The sequence below is a fragment of the Hydra vulgaris genome, chromosome 01 (genome assembly GCF_038396675.1).
Source record: "Hydra vulgaris chromosome 01, alternate assembly HydraT2T_AEP".
NCBI classification, from domain to species: Eukaryota; Metazoa; Cnidaria; class Hydrozoa; order Anthoathecata; family Hydridae; genus Hydra; species Hydra vulgaris.
The window spans coordinates 37299113-37317835 of NC_088920.1; the positions used below are offsets into that span (position 1 = coordinate 37299113).

General features: G+C 27.0%; 1 protein-coding gene across 1 annotated transcript; it reads right to left on the reverse strand.

Annotated features, from left to right (window-relative positions):
- Positions 1 to 405: 405 nt before the first annotated feature.
- LOC124810229 (type-2 angiotensin II receptor) lies at positions 406 to 1437 on the reverse strand. The gene has a single exon (XM_065786692.1). It carries the CDS (start codon positions 1435 to 1437, stop codon positions 406 to 408), a length of 1032 nt encoding a protein of 343 aa, XP_065642764.1.
- Positions 1438 to 18723: the final 17286 nt, after the last annotated feature.

Consider the following 18723-nt stretch of genomic DNA (forward strand, 5'->3'; position numbering starts at 1 on the left):
TATATATATATATATATATATATATACGAATTTATTCTGGAAATATTATCAACTTTAAAATTTAAATTTAAAAATAATTTTTTTTAATTTAAAGTTTACTATAAGAATATAATTTGTTTATACAAATTTATTTAAAGTTCTTTGTGTTTACGTGTCACGTGAGAGTTTTTACGAGAGTTCTTCATGTATTTCTTTCGAGGAATTAACTTCGTTTTTTGTGTACTTTTTGCGCTTTTACAATGTTTTAAAATTCGTTTTATAAGTTAATAATTATAACTTTTCCAATTTCATAATCTCCTCAATGATTTATCTCCTAAAGTTGTTTCCAATTTTAGGTGGTTTTAGATGCTATAATGTATATTAGATCAATGATTACCACTACGTGGTTTTCGTTATGATCTTTAGCTATAAACGTTGGCTAAAACTCAAATCCGCTAATCGTTCAGTTACGTTAAAATTACTGCTTCTTCCACGAATTAAAGAATCAGTTTGACAACCAAAACTTCGTCTAATAAATCTTTTGAAACCATAATGCATCTTATAATATATTAATGGATTTACGCATGAGTTAGCTACGTTAAATACTTTAAGAAACGAGTTCAACGTTAGTATTGGTTTTGAGACTTTTAAACCTTTACCAAAACACCAGCTAGATAAAAAAACAAATTGAAGAATGTCACGAGGTAAAGTTAAAACAAAAAAAACAGTACTCAGCGCAACCAATAAACGAACTATTCTGTAATTATCTTTTTTCCGTCTTCCATAACCGTTTCCTAAAACTAACGTGCTTGTTGGACTTTGATGAAGCATTTTTAAAAATATGCGATAGTTTGTAAAATTGATGACAATTAAAAGAGTACAAACGTTAATTAAGAAGTAAAAGATACTCGGTATATTGTACGCTTTGTTTGCTGCGTTTGGTGGAGCACAATTATTTTCTTCATTCACAGTAATATTGAGCGAGTAATGAGCATTAATAACTACTGCGTAGACAAAAACTATGAGAATACTTAGTTTGATGTAAGCAAACTTAAAATGTCTTTTAAATGGATAGACTATGGTGCGTTGGCGATCAAACGATAACACGACAAATATTCCGCCTGACATGGTAGTGGCAATTGTTCCAATTGGAACAACCAACTTACACGCCCAATAACCAAAATGCCATTTATGGCGCGTTAAAGTCCAATAAGCATACAAGAGTGGGTTGAAGACAGAGGCAAAAAAGTCTACTAGTGCCAGGACGCAAAACAAGAATTCCGGTACTTTGCGTTGTTCAATTGAACGAGCAGGTTTTTCTTTTATTCCAAAATAAAAGAAAACAAACACATTGCCAACAGTACCAAACACAAAGATAAGTGAAAATAAAGTTACAATCAGTATTTCAACTGAGTTGTATGCTTCTTCATTGGTTTGCTTACTTGTGTTAAACAACATTCTTTGATGTTGTCAGCATCACATCTATTCAAAATCTACAACAATTTTCATAAATTTTGTTTTAATCTAGATATCTATTTAAAAAATTAGATAAAACAGTTTAAACAACTCTCAATAAATCAAAAGACAAATGCAGTAGTGCTTTTGACGTATACAAATGCAGTGGTGGGTTATGGCGGTGGGTTCTTGACAATAGTCTAATAGATAAATATTTATCCTAGTGGATAAAAAGAAATTTAAAAAAATTAGTTGAGAGCTATTTAAAATAAGTAAAAGTGGTGCTTATCTCTTTTGCATCCACAATGACCAACATGCTTTTGTAAGTATTTTTAATATTATTTTTAAGTGAAACCTAAACTCTAACCCTAACTCTTGACTCTTTTAAATACAGTGAACTTCTAAAATAATTTTATGCAAAAAATGGTAAGATTCATAAAAATATAAATATTGTAGCTTTCACTATACCTTTAAGTTATCCCATGGACGGGGAGTTTGGGTGTAACATGCGGGGAATTTGGGTGCGACACGTGAATGTACAACTAAACATATTTTAAACAGCTATTTGATACAACCTTACACTACAAAGGTTTAATTTTTTCGTAAAAATATGATATAACCTTCATAAAATTAATGAAATATCCGTATTTTTCAAAATTTACAAAAAAAAGTTATTTCCAATCTTGAGAGCAGCTTTTTTTTTCCGTTTGTAGAATAGTTTGTAGTAGAGGTTATTTTTTGTTTGTTTTTTTATACTTTTTAACTTTTTCTTTTAATAGTTTATACTAAAACTTTTGAGAGAGTACTTTTCTAAAAAGGATCAAACAAAAAAACAAGAAGCTTATACTTTTTGCTCAAGCATTTTTCAACGTTTTAAAATAGAATGTCTAGGAAACAACATTTTTATAAATGCAATCATCAGATTCTTTATTGGCGACAAATAGGTTTTATCTGAATGAGAAATAAAATTATAATTAGCCTGGTAAATCCAATTATAGGCTTTTTGTCAATGAAACTGTTAGACTAAAATTATTTTGGCTGAGCCTTTTAACATTGTGGAAAAATGGATTTACCTGTATTCTGATTATGTGAATCATATTACACTTCCTTCAATGTATTTTTACAGGACCAGGACGTAAGACTCCAATACCTAACGCTTATAGGAAATGTCTTACAGCTGTGAGTATGAAAATAGCAGTACTTAGAATATTTTGAATTTTATTAAGCAATTTTTTTTTACTAATTGCTAAAAATATTTTATTTTTTTATTATTCCTTTTGACACTTAAATCTTAAATTTTACTTAAATTTTATTATATTCATTTTGACACTTAAAGAATAAAAAAAATCACATTAGTAGTAGTTTTACATTTTCTTTCAGAAACAAAACAATAGTATTAAAAAAAGGTTGTAGTCATTGAAAAAGCAGTGGTATCTGAAAATGGAAAAAAAAGTTTTTCTAGAGTTAAACATTAGAAAAGTTAATTTTTTAACATTAAAAAGTTAAATATAAGTATAATATAATAATATAAATGATTTATTGTTAATACTTATAAAAGATTTATTGTTAAACCTTCAAAAGGGTAAAACTGAAGCAATGCTTTTTGGAGCCGCAAGAAAATTATCTAAATGCCGGTGCTTAAATCTACATATTAATGGAGTTCAAATAAACAATACTAAAACATACAAATATTTAGGAATCCATCTAGATCCAACCCCTTCACTTAACGACGATTTTAATTTTAAATTTAATAAGGTCAGTGGGTGTATTAGCTTACTAAATGAAACACGACACTTGCTAACAATAAACGCTGCTAAATTAATTTATGTCTCAATGATCTTTACAATTTTTACTTACTGTGGTTTAATCAACTTAAAACACACTGCAACCCAATTATACCGCATCAACCGTTTATATAGTAGAATAAACCAAATAAAATTAAATGCAAATAAAATTTCAAACGTTAATATAAACTTGCCGCATTTTAAAGAAGTCAATGAAAAAAAATGAAAAGTCAATGAAAGCTGTAACTTGCGTTTTTAAGATCTTAAAGAAAGAACTTGGTTCATGTGTATTTTCTAACAGTTTTAAGGCAATATGTCATTTAGCAAACACAAGAAACAATGACATATCACTGACCATACCTAAAGTAAAGCTTGAATCCACGAAAAAAGGTTTCTTTTACCAAAGAGTAATTTTGTATAATAGCCTCCCATTCGCTGTTCGCCGGAGTAAGGACCTAAGGGAATTTAAAACTAAACTAATGGATATTTCTAATTTTTATATTTTATTTTATTATGTGATAAATCTACTAATGTTTTAATATCATTTTATGTTTTTAAGTAACAGTTAATTTTATTTAGATTTTAATGTATTAGGGCCCAATAGGATAACAGCCTAATTTATTGCGTTGATATGGCATCACCTGTATAAATATTTTACAATAAATAAATAAAAATTAACCCTTAGTATTTTGTTGCAAAACCTTTGTTTCGAATAGCGGCTTTGCAACGCCGATGCATTGAGTAAACAAGGCGTTGATATTTTTCTGTGGGTATTGGGTACCATGCTTGTTGAATAGCTATTCCTAACTGCTGAACATTAGTTGGTGTTTTCCGACTAGTGTGTTTCGATTCGTCGTCTTTTCGAAAGACCCATTTAAACGGCATATCTTCAACAGCATAGGGTACCATAACATTATTAAGGATGTTGACATATATATGTTGGTCCATAATACCATTAACCTTATAAATAGGGCCGACACCATTATATATCTATTTCAATACTACCATGCTTCTCAAAAATATTAGAACACATGTATTAAAGACTGTACTATTTCTTAGATATTAATAACATTCTTTATAATAAACAATTTGGATTCAAAAAAGGTCACTCTACTGATCAGACAATTTTTCATCTTGTTTATGATTTCCTTATATCTTTTGATGAAAACAAATATACTTTAGGCGTTTTTATTGATTTCAGCAAGGCTTTAGACACTGTAAATCATTATATTTTATTAACCAAATTAAAAACTACGGTATTAAACACTCGAACCTTAAATGGTTTAAAAGCTAACTGTCAAATAGACAGCAGAATATTTCTCATAATTACGGAAAAACTAACAACATGAATATATTTTGTGGAGTACCACAAGGATCTATATTAGGACCACTCTTATTTCTAGTATATATCAATGATCTAAGCAAATCTTGTAAATTATTAGACACTATCTTGTTTGCAGATAATACTAATCTGTTTTATGCTCACAATGATATAAAAATGTTATTTAAAACTGTTAACTACTATACCTTGCTGAATGGTTTACAGCAAACAAATTATCTCTAAATTTAACTAAAACAAAATATACTTTTTTCCATCGCTTTCATGAACGAGACAAAATTCCATTAAAACTTTCAAATCTTTTTAACAATTACGAAATAAAAAGACAATTATCATTAAAATTTCTAGGAGTACTCTTTGACGAAAATGTAACATGGAGAAATCATATAAAATATATTGAAGGTAAAATATCAAGGAGCATTGGCCTACTTTATAGGGCAAAACCTTTTTTAAATTCAAGTTGTTTAAAACTCTTATATTTTTCTTTTATTGATTCCTATTTTAATTTTTACTACTTTTGCATGGTGTAGTACCAATAAAAGTAAATCAAAAAACTCCTTAATATGCAAAAACATGCAATCAGAATTATATCCAATGAAAGGCGCTATAGACCCTGGCAATCTTTGTTTACTAAGTTAAGTGTACTAAATATCTACCAAATAAATATTTATCAACTTCTAATTTTTATTTTAAAAATTAATAAAAGTATTATTCCAAAAACTTTTAATCTCTCATTCAAAACTAATCAGAATAAATACTAAACTAGATATTCAAGTAACACCTATATACAACCCAAAAGTTATTTTGCGGCAACTGAGTTTTCAATTTTAATTAGAGAACCAAAGGCATGGAATAAAATACTCACAACTGAACTTAAAACTCTTACGATGTTAAATGAGTTAAGGCTAAACTTAGACAGTTATTAATAAAAAATGATCTACCACAAAACTATTTCTAAAAATGCAAAATATCCTTATGATTGAAATATCAATTAAATGAAAAGTATATTAATTTTAGAAACGCTTAAGCTAAATGCACTTGGTAACTTTTCAAATTTATTTATGTTTTTGTTGTTTAATATTTGTTGTTATTCTTTTTATTTTTTGATCCTTTGACTTTGGTTTTCTGATCTGAAGCTTAATATTTTAAAAAAAATAATAAAAATTAAATTTATAATATTGAAAATTAATTTTTTTTTTTTTTTTTTTTTAAATAGCGCTACTTGTTATTTTTTAATAATAGTTTTATTTTATTATATATTAATTATTTATTTCTTCAATAATAATAATCAATTTTTTAATAAAAGATGTTTTATTTATTTCTTTACCAATTTTACGTTTGTCTATTTTATATTGTTAACGGAAGCGCTTATTTTTAAATAAAACTTTATATTTACGGAATTTATCAAGGGGCTCGGCGATAAGACATATTAGTCTCCTTCTCGCTCCTGCAACATATATATCTTGTTATTAACATACGGTTTGTAAGTACACGGCAAAAAAAAAATTATATGAGAAGCAGCCCCATACCATGACTTTGGCTCCACCATGTTTCACAGACTTAATGGTATACTTTTTTTGAAATTCTATATTAGCTGGACCTCTTACATATTGTCTTGAACCTGTACCTCCATAAAAAAACGATTTTTGATTCATCGGTCCATAATATGTTGCGCCACTTTTTGATGGGCCTATTCAGATGTTTCTTTGCGAACTGCAAACTATTAGCAGTATGTTTTTTTGTCAACAAAAGAACCTTTTGTGGACTGCATGCATATAAATTATTTAAAATCAGTGGTGCTTATAAAATTTATAGAAACTTTTGTAATTTTTACAAGAAAAGTAAATATAACTTCAATTATAACTCTTTATTTATTGGTGCATGCTCAATAGTAAAAACCTTTTATAAACCTTTCAAAGTGGGCCGAGGACGTCATTGTACACCAACAGAACGCAACATTACTTTGAAGCATCATAGAGAGGGTAAATCTTACTCATATATACAAAACATTCTATATTTCAAAAACGAGGTAGCAAAAGATGAACTTTTACTTGTATTAACTTAAAATAATAATACTTTTTTACAAATCAGTTGTTTTAATTTTTAAACAATGATAAGCTACAACGATTAAGTTTGCTTCTCCGTCTACTTTTGTTTCTAAAAGTTTCAATGAGGTCTTGACTAGAATTAGAAGCACGATCTGCACTGTAATGTAGAACAAGAAGACCAGTGACAAATTTTTTAAAAATCTTTTATTATCTGGAAATAAGTATATAATATATAGCGATGTATACACCTAGCACCAAGCGGTGTACACCTAGTGTAGCACATAGCCACAATAAGTTCCAGTCTCATAAACTGGTTTTCAGCCATTCTGTCTAAAGTAATGTCATTTTTAACAAATTAAAGAAAAATCAGTTTTCAGGTCCAAAAAATCTTTAATTGTTATATAACTTGCAGACTTTTCTGTTTGAGCTAATTCAAGAGCTAAATAATGTAATTTTCTAAAAGGCTGGAGAAACTGTTTATCTAATTATCTATATTATCGCAAGTATCTAAACATTTTATAGTCTCCTCAAATTTTTTACTAACCAACCTTTGTTTGTTTCCTAATGGACTCTTATAACATTTAAACTTTTTTCTTACTTCACTATCTATTTTGGAAATTTTTTCCTGCGACATTTTTTGAACATGCAATCCTTTCTGAACATTGAGAAAATTTACATCTTCTTGTCTACTTTTTAAAACTTGTGTTTTATCTTTCAAGATGATGAACATTTTTTTATTTTTCTTAATATAAATCTTCTTTTAAAATCACATTTTTGTCTTTATGGTTTTGTATTTGTTTAAATTCTTTCTATTCCTTTTTAAGTCAACATTCTTGTCTCTAAATGGTATATCAAAAGTAAAAGAATTCATTAAAGATATTAACTCAAAATATTTATATATTGGTATTTTTATTATAAAAACATATTTCTATATTTTTAATTCAATTTAAATTTGGACTGAACTGTAAATTTATAAGCATTTTACTATAGTATAGTAAACATCTGATATGTCTTCTTGTTAGTCAGTATTTTCTTCACCTAATAAAGGGCGCATGGTAAATTTTTTTACCATGAGACAACCTCCCATTAAGTCGTAAAAAAATAGACATGAAGCTATATTAATTGTAGAAATGTTTAGAAAATTAACACATAGTATAACCTCTGTAATACAGTTTTCTTAATAAGCAAGTGTTATTGGTTATGTATTATATAATTTATATAATTTCAATTCTTTTTCCTACATGAAAAACTTCAGAATGAGATATTTTGTTTTAAAAATTGCTTGTTAACATTTTTTTTATTTACAAAAAAATTAAAATAACTTCATAATGTTCTTTTTTGACTCCTCCCCCTATCCTCCCCCCTCCTCCCACTCTCAACAACCCATTAAAACGTTAAGAAACAAAAGTAGACAGAGAAGCAAACTTAATGGTTGTAGCTTATCATTGTTTAAAATTTAAAACAATGGATAAAAAATCTTGGATAAAAACCATAAAACAGTCTTTCTTTAAATAAAAAATGTAAAATTACATTTTTTATATTTATAGTATATGAAAAGAAAATTAAAAAGCACACACACCCCCAACCTCTAAAATATACACATGATTGCAGATGGTTAACATAAACTCTTCCCATCATTTTTACCAAAACACAAAACAAAATCTAAAAGTAGATAGATCAAGCTACAAAAATAACTCTCATGGTGTTGATGAAATTTTGTTTAGTGACCCTGCTCTTACTATAAATTCAAAAACTTGATTTTTTTTGCATTTTTAGACAGCTGAGACTAAATTTTCATCTGAACTGGTGGGAGAGTTTTTTATCGATTTTGAAAAAAGTATTAAGTTAATACAAGTAAAAGTTATCTTTTGCCGCTATGCCATTTCCGAAATAATCAAATGTACTTTTTAGCCATACTTCTATATTATACTCACATAAAAAATTAGTCTTTCTATATTATACAGAAGAAGAGAAATAATGAAAATACGAATAATTTTTTAGTACTGCTATTTTCATGCTCACAGCTGTGCGTTTTATGGAAGAAAAAACAAAGTTATGTTGTAATCTCTAGAAAACAAAATTATGATTTTATTTCTTAAAAGATAGTTAATTTTTATGGATTTTAAGGTGGTACATACCCTTAATTTATTGAAATTTTGAAAAAAATTATTATTATCAAAGTAGACGTAAAATTTTACGAGGAATGCATTTTTAAAGTTATTTTTTTAACATTTTAAACATAAATAGTGAAATAAGCACCTTTTTTAAGACAAGTTATTTTTTCTGACATAGCAACGCCCTTAGCAACCATCCTCTGACTTGGTTTTAAAGTTATATTAATGATCAGTTTTTGACGATGATAAATTCTTTAGCTGCTTGTTAAGTTAAAGCTATTAGTCATACTTTGAAATTACAATTTAGTTTAGTTTTAGACTTGTAAAGCGTGCAAATCCATACTCTGTTTATATGTTATTATTACACTTTTATTGACAACGTTGAATAAACAATATGCCAAGAACACATTCTAGAAATAAAAAGAGATCATTTGCTTGTAACCAGTACACACAAAAAAGAGAAGATCATTTAACAAATAAACAAAACTTTGTACCTGGTTCTTTACAATCAGCAAGTAACTCTAGTTCAGGAAAAATAAAATTCAACCCAATAATTCTTGAAGACAAAGATGATTATAACATTATTATTAATTTTGGTTTATTGAAATCTTTAGTTGAAGAGATAGCTAGTTGCTCTGACTGTGGAAATAATATTAAAGTTGAAAATAATGAAATTAAGCGACAAGGATTTTGTTTAGAACTAAAACTATCATGTGCCTCAAGTTCTTGTCGATGGCATCAAACTTTTAAAACTTCAAAGAGTATCTCTTATGTTCAAAACAAAAACAATGTCACTAAATATAGTAGCAATAAATTATTTGCAACCAATGTTCAAATGGTGATAGCATTTAGAGAAATTGGTAGAGGACATAGAGCCATTAAATCTTTTACATCATTATTAAATATGCCACCACCTATTTCTTTAAAAGCCTATAATAGTATTATTAATGTTTTGCATGCTATATATACTAGTGTTTGTAAAGCATCTATGACTAAAGCAGCCATGGAAACAGCAAAACTAAGAGAACAGAAAAGTGATGAAACAATGACCTGTACAGTTTCTGTTGACGGTTCATGGCAGAAGAGAGGACACACCTCGCTAAACGGTATTGTCTCTATCATTTCAACTAATAACGGAAAGTGTTTAGACTATGACGTCCTTTCAAAAAAGTGTCATAGTTGTGCGATGTGGAAACATAAAAAACAATCTCCTCAATATGTAAACTGGAAACTCAATCATGTTTGCCAAACAAATCATGCAGGTAGCTCTGGTTCCATGGAAGCTATTGGGGCTGTTAAAATGTTTTCTCGTTCCATATCTGAAAATAATCTTATGTATACCGAATACATTGGTGATGGCGACACTACATCATTTAATCAAGTACAATTATCTAAACCTTATGGAGAGATTTTAATTACCAAGCTGGAATGTATTGGACACATTCAAAAACGTGTAGGTACTCGTTGCAGAAATATTCGTATAACTCATAAAAATAAAAAGTTATCTGATGGAAAAGGTGTCTCAGGATTAGGTAGACTCAGTGAAAAAGCTATCAATACTCTTCAAAATTATTTTGGTAGGGCTGTTAGGCAAAATATTGGTAACATTTATTTAATGAAAAAATCTATATGGGCAACATTGTTTCACAATACAAACTTTTTTGATGAAAATGTTCGTCATCAGTTTTGTCCACGCAACAAAGATAGCTGGTGTTTATGGCAGGCTGACAAAATAACAGGTAACAAAACCTATAAAAAAAACTTGAGCCTTCCAATTGCAATTAAAGATTTATTAATTCCAGTTTGGCATGACTTAACAACAGATTTGTTGTTGTTAAAATGTTTGCATGGCCAAACTCAAAATAGAAACGAATGCTTAAACAGTATGGTGTGGAAAAAATGTCCTAAGGAGATTTTTGTATCTAGAAAACTTCTTGAAATAGGTATTTGCTCTGCTGTTATTGAATTTAATGATGGTAAATCTGGTTTAACACCAATAATACAAGTACTTGGATTGCCAGTTTCAAAGTTTATGCTAAATGCGTTTAGAAAAAGTGATACAGACCGCATAAAGAACATTCAGAAAAAGTCATCAACCAAAGGCATAAAGATGAGAAAAAAATTAAGAGCTATCAGAAAAGGATTCTTGGATAAAGAGAAGGAAAATGACATAATCCCAGCTTATTCAGCAGGCTCATATTAATAAAATCATAATGTTTTTGTTAGTTTAATTTTATTTTTGTGTTTTTCTCAGTATTTAATTTTTAGCGATTTTGTTAACTTTAAAACATGATATTTCAAGATCCACATAAGCTTTTAGGTTGAAATTTTCACAGTACATTCTTTAGTTTTAATAGCAGGAGGTGAACCAAAACTAATGTTTGATACAAAAAAATAAAAATGTTATGGCACTTTTTATGAGCAATTACTATACAAAATAATGTCAATCAGTAACAAATATCAATATCTTTTGAAATATTTTATATTATGACTTAGTTTTGGTTCAACTCCTGCATTTCTATACAATAAAGAACTGGTAAAAATTTGAAATCTCAAACTCTTTTAGTTTTCCAGATTTTATGTTTACAAAATGTCATAAAATAACCCTTTTTTTAGTATTAATCAAGGCAAAAAGGCTCGATCAACTATTTTTTTAATAAAATTTTTTCAAATTATTTTGTTTTGAATAAAATAAAAAATAGTAAATTGTTGTGCATTTTGTTATTCTTATTTTTTGATTTTATGGGTATGTACCACCTTAAGTTTTTGCGTCATTTCACCTTTTTTAATAATTTATAATAGGCCTATAGCGGTGATGTCATCATTAAAATTTTCCACAAGTTTATTTTTTTAAATGTTTTTCTGAATAATACTTGTCTTTTTTTTTTAGTTTAATTTATAGTTATATTTTCCGTTGCAGTTATTTTCTGTTGTATTTTTTATCGTATTTGCTGCTGCATAATCTGATTTTCTTTAGCTAATGCTTTCTTTTTATTTCAGTTAATAATCGGAATATTTTTATGGATTGTTCCTAATGTATGTACTTTATTTGGTCCATAGAAAAAAAGGTGCGTTGCTTTCAAATCTACTAAAATTATACCTAAATTACCCCATAATTTTAAATAATTAATAACATATCAGCGGTAAACATAAATCAATCATGATAAATATTACAGTACATTTCAAAAACTATGCACCTTTCATAAGCATTAAATTTCACATATTTTTTAAAGTTATGGAGCAACTCTGGGTTTTACTATGCTCCATAGATTTGCAATAGGATTTAAATATGTTAAGTTTGGAGGCCATACAACTGTTTTGATATTGTGTGACCCAGTGGGCACGGTACATTTATAAAACTTTCCTTGGACGTTTTTATTAGATTTAAACCTAATAAAAACGTCCAAAGAACGTTTAAGAAACGTATCGTGCATACTGGAGAGTAACCATGTCATGCATGACATAATCTTGCATAATAGTCTCCATATTAAAAAAATACAAAAATTGGAAAGAGGTGATCTTTTTTTTATTTTGATATATAGGGAGAGTTGTCATAATTGGAACAGCGTCTTCATTGGAACACTTGCATTTATTTTTAAAAAAATATGAGTTGTGGCTATATTTTGCATTTTTTTAGTAAAACGCCTTATTTTCTACGTTTTTCTACGCCATTGCGCACCATTGATTTAAAGTTTTTTGCGACATTTTTTTTCGGTGATTTAATTTTGTGTTCACGCTATATTGATTGCGCTGGGTAGTTTACCCAGCGCAATCAAACTATATTGCTATAGGTAATACGATTTTTTGTATTTAATGTGATGGGATTTAAAACGCAAATAACAATATAAACTTATCTTATAAGTTGCTGCAAACATGATGTTGCAGTGATATAACAAAATAGTTCAAAGTTTTCTTGATTGGAACTATAACTTTTTCATTACTTAATTAGTTATAAAATCATAGGGTTGTAGAAATAGTTCAAGCGCAATTACAAAATACTTGATAACAATCATGAACCTTAAAAATATTACTTTATTTAGTGATTTTTAATCAATAAATTAAGAGAACGTCGTGACAGTTTAAGCTTTAACACAATTTTTTGTGTTAAAATTAGCCTTTCAGTTTGTCAGGGTAATATTAATCTTATTATAAATTATGAATGAACTGTTTAAATTTTCACTGTAAAGATAAAAATTATTTTAAATCAATTTTTGGTGATTTTACTGGGATTTAAAAAAAAAAAAACCTGTTCTGATTAAGAAATCAAAGTGTTCCAAATTAGGGAACCAGTTGCCTTGATTGGAACAAAATGGTAGCTTTGCAAAAACAAATTTATTTCCAATAACAGTACAATCAATTAAGTCAAATTATGATTAAAAGTATAGTAGGGATGTCTCTTTATATTAATCAAACCATAAATGTTTTCATAGTTAAGCCATCTTTGGTTAATAAATACTTATTCCTAAAGTGTTCCAATTAAGGCAATTCTCCCTTATATATATATATATATATATATATATATATATATATATATATATATATATATATATATATATATATATATATATATATACATATATATATATATATATATATATATAGCTATATATATATATAGGTATATATAAATAAAGTAGAAATATATAAGTGCCCCCGAAGAAGATATAAAGGTCTTATCACAGAGCTCTGCGGAAGTATATTTAATTGAAAAATTCATGCCTCGTTTTACCAATATCGCTTGGCCATAGTAGACGGTAGCAGGAAAAAATCCCCCTGGAAGATATACACCCGAAAAAATCCCCTTGAGAAAAAATACCCCTGAGAAAAATCCCCCCGGAAAAAATCCCCCTAAATTTTTTTTACAGCAAATAAAATAAACAATATATCAATACAATAGATGTTTATAATATGAATATTTTATAGATACATATTATAATACAAACAGAACCTTAATCCTTCATATTTCATAAATCGACTGACAAATAGATAAAATATGCAAGGAGTGTACATTCATTGACTGACAAATAGGTAGCACATGCAAGTGCCGCTACATTGACTGAGGGTTTTGGTTTGGGCAGGCAATATATATAAATTTCTTTCCAAAGTTCACGCGAAAAAAAAGTCAGACGAAATATCGTCTAGGTAAACTGGGGTAAAGTGAACTAGGGGTAAAGTGAACAATTTTTTTATATTAAAAAATTATCGCGTTTAAAAAACTTTTTGTTTAGTAAATTAGCGTTATTTTTGACTAATACAACATTTTAGAATTTTTCAAAAAAAAATAAAATTCAAAATATAGCTTTTGTTTTGATGTAAAAGCCATTTTAAGAAGCGAGTTTTGCGGTAGTTTTAAAATTACATTATCAAAGGTTGCGATTAGTTTTACTAAATTTAAGGTTTGTTGTTGTTAATGTGAGTATCCGTTATATTTTTATATACATTTTGAAGATAATATAATGCTGCTTTACAAAAATTGTAGTTTTTATCGGATATAAAATAGGTAAGTTTTTAGTTTGTAAATCAATAGTTCACTTTACCACTCATTTTTCTGTGTAAAGTAAAGTGAATAAGTCTTTTTGTTAACTTTTTTTATCAAATACTTTTTTAGAACTGTATATATAAATCTTAAATACTTAACAAACTTATTTACTCTTAAATTAAATGTTTGCTGTAGAAATATTTTTGAAATTTATTTCAGAAATATAATATATTGAAATAATGCCAAGAAACTGCATTAAGAAAAAAGAATCTCGAAGGAAAACATATGCACCTAATTTGGTATCGCATATCTAATTCTCAGTAGGTAAACCTTCAAACATATGCATCTAATTTGGCTGATTGCTTATCTTTGATGGTCATATGAGTTATATTTCTTTATAAACTGTTAAAAAAGCAATTGAAAATTATAACTATTTTGTGTTTGCCAACACACTGTTTGCATCTGCTATAGCTACTTAATGTGGGAGTCTTTTGCCAAGTTAAATATGTTTAGCGTGAAATTTTGGCTAGTTGATATATCAAGGCTGAAGTTGGTTGGGAAATCTATTTTTCTATCTTTACTAAAAAAATTTATGATATCTCTTTTAAGTCTCTTTTAGTAAAATCATTTGCCAAAACTGGAACTTTTCTCCTTGATCCATCTTTATCATCTGACAAGTTAACTCCTTTCTAAATCTATGAACAACTTTTTTCTCATAAAACAAATAATTGTGACAGCATCATCCTTCAAAACATCACTTTGAATAATTAATGGCAGTGATCAAAATAATACTTGTGAAAAAATTTTTATTGCGAAAAAACAAATACAAAACTCACAAAACTATAATATCAGAAGACAAAGACTTAAACAATGAAAAAATAAATCATCTATTAATATCAGATGTAGATTATTTTAATGGAAATAAAACCATAAGAGAATTAGTAAAAGAACAGTTAATGACCACAAAGGGTGATGTTTGTTTATACAATAGGCGACCTACGAAAAAAATAAAGACGCTATGGAGGTGAGTGTCTCACATCAGAAGATGCGTTTAAAAGATTAAACGATGAAGAAAATAAAGGCTTTAAAAAAAAGATCAAGCTGCAAGGCAAAATACAAATTAAAAATAATATAATTTATTAAAAATAACAAACATAGAAGAGTTAAAGATGAAGTAGTTCACTTTACCCCAATGTTGGGGGTAAAGTGAACTTGTTAACATGTTGTTTTTTTTAATATATATTTAGTATTGTATTAATAATTTTTAAGCTTTTAGTATTTTATTTCATGTTTCATGTTATTTCATATTTCATTTTATTTCATGATTCACTTAGTATTTTATTTCATGTTGTACATAATACTTTATATTGTATAATTTTTTAAACCACTAGATGTTAGGCCTTTTTTCTTAATAATTTTTCTTTAAGTTTCAAAAACAGTTCACCTTACCCTTGTTTACCCTAATTGCTAAAATGCTTACATTATCTGCAGTTTCAAAAAGAAAAGGAAGGCAGCTGCAATTGTAAAAAAAGTGATTATTTATTTGAAAGAAGAAAAAAAAAGATAAAAAAAAGGAGATATATACATATATTTATATTGAGAGAGTAATATCATTAACAAACTTTGTTATGGTGGATTGTGATAAAAACATTCTTTTGTAAGAATTTTTTTTTAATTTATCTTGATATTTGTTCAAGCTTTACTTTTTTGAAAAGAAACATTTAAAATCAAGCGTTGTGAGATTCATAAATAAAATTAACCGTTTAAATTTGCTTAAATTTGAATTTTAAATTTCATTAATTTTAGTTAAGTTTTCTCTATTAATACTTGTATCTTATTACACTCATTCTTTTTCAGAATGAAAAACACTTTGTACTTCAGCACGCATATTCTCAAATACCATTACTGAGTATTTCAAAGAGTTCAAAACAAATTCTTACGCAACAAATAGTTCAAAGCATCATTACAGAAGACTATATTATAGTAGACCATTGATATGTTTTTAAAAGAATATGAGTCTCTTTTAAGTGTGACTTCTTTTCGTAATTATTTTTTCAATCGTTATTATTTTTATTTTTTTGTCCGCAACGGCTGCCGGCGAGACATTGCACATTTTTAGAATACTTTTATGAAATGTCTGTGCACGCAAAATAAATTTATGTCAACTCTTTTGTGTATGGTGTGAAACTGTATGATGTGGTTTATTGTTACCATATATTTTTAACCTAACAGTTTTTATTTGTTTACCTCTCGACATTTGATAAGATTTTCTTCTTCAAAATATTTATATATATATTAGAAAATCTAAACAATTATAAAAACTTATTACACAATACGTATTAAATAATGCATTACTATTTATGTCTAGTTACATAATACGTGTTATGTCTAATAAAAATAATAATAATAAAGAAGTAACAATAATTTAATTTAATTGCTTTTAAAGCAGTTTAAAAATAGTATGTTAAAATTGCTGAAAGTAATACTGAACTTATAGTTACTATACAACACATATTGTCCCGTCAGTGTTATCTTGTTCTATCTACAAATGTAATAAATAAAATGTTCTATCTAATATGTGAAATAATTACAAAAAAAATTATATATAATTAAATAAAATGTTCTATGTAATATAATACAATATATTTTATCAGGTAGAACATTGCATTTATTTATATATATGTATTTTTTTGTATTTAATTTATATATTAGATAGAAATTTTTATTTATTACATTTGTAGATAGAACAAGATAATACTGAGGGAACGATGTGTAAATACATAAACTTGAAAATATTTCATCAGGCTATCAAGCAACATTGTTTTGATAAACTTTATTTGTTTTCAAATGAAACCTGCAATTCATTAGATAATGTTTAGATGAGTTGATGTCATTGTTGAAAAGGTTCGCAATTATTATGTCTTTGATAATGTTATTAACAGATAATAATGTTAATACTATATTCGAAAAGTCATAGCGCAGTAGTTAGAGCGCTCGTTTTAAAATTAGATACCTCCCCTGGCCAAATATGCGATGCCGGTAAAAAAGAGCTTCCAAATTGTATGCTCTTCCGTGGTGCTTTGTGACTAGACCGTTAGGTTTCTTTGATAACCAGGAAAAACAATTAGCATACAAGAAATCGAATTTTTATTTTAAATTTTTGTAATATAAATGTGTTTTACTAAAATTAAAAAACACATGTAGAATACCCCTGTTAAATTCAAAATAAATGACCCCAATAGAGTAACAAAGGTTATTTGTCAAAACTGAACTCAAAACTTATCACAAAAAATAGTTGAAACAAAAACAAACAACAAATTTTTTTTATAACCGACCCAAAAAAGAGTGAAAATTATAAACTGTGTTTTAGAAAGTTTGTTTGATTTAATTCTAGATTATAAGTCAGAACAAGTTATCTTATAAGAGTTATGTGATACCATTTTATAGGATTTGGAAATGGCAATTGATAAAGATTAAATTCAAAAATATTATTAACTAAAATGTAGGGGATTGCAACAGCGATTGTTAATAATAAAATAAATAATAATATAAATAAAATAACGACAACAAATAATAAGAAATAACAACAGCACAAGTTAAAAACAACGCGTATGAAATTGTTTTGTTTGTAAAAATAACCTATTACTATTACATTATGAGGAACTAGACCGAAAATTACTATTTCAGAATTGATAAGAAATCTATAGGGGTTTATAAATCATTTGACTTATAGTTATACATAAACATAGTTATACATAAACATAGTTATACATAAACATATAACAACTTTAACAAGAATAAATAAAATAATTCAAAGTTTCATATGTTTGCATTATGAGAATAAGATGTTGAAATTATGAGTTATTAGCATTAAAAAAAGTAGAGAAAACATTCAATTAATTACATGTATACTTTTATTTTAACTAGATGGAGCTTTTTAAAAAATGGAAAAAATAAAATATTTAAAATCCTTAATCAGCCAAGCATAATACTGGAATAATTGGAAAGAACGCACTTAAGTCACACCTCTATGTTTCCAAACACAGAAAAAATTATATTCACTGATTGTTTTACATCCAAGATCAACAATTTTACAGCTAAGTAAATTAAACTTATTTATTGGCATAATGAACAATAAAATAATTTTGGATATTGTAAATTCACTGCTAAGAAAACCAAACTGCTCTTCACCTTATCTCAGAAGATGTGAAAGTTTCATGCAATCGAAATAAACTAAATTTAAATAACTCAATGCAAAACAAAAAAAGGAAAAATACTGTTTTCAAAAGTATAGTTCCTAAAAAGGATCTCTAAAGTCTTATTTCCTCTTCAAAATGTAACTTTATAATAATTTACCTTGTATTATATATAGTGGGTGATTAATATATATATATATATATATATATATATATATATATATATATATATATATATATATATATATATATATATATATATATATATATATATATATATATATATATATATATATATATATATATATATATATATATATGCAAAAGTA

What these genes read in the sequence shown, in the direction of transcription:
- LOC124810229 (XM_065786692.1), bottom strand. Translation starts at nt 1,437, where the DNA reads ATGTTGTTTAACACAAGTAAGCAAACCAATGAAGAAGCATACAACTCA.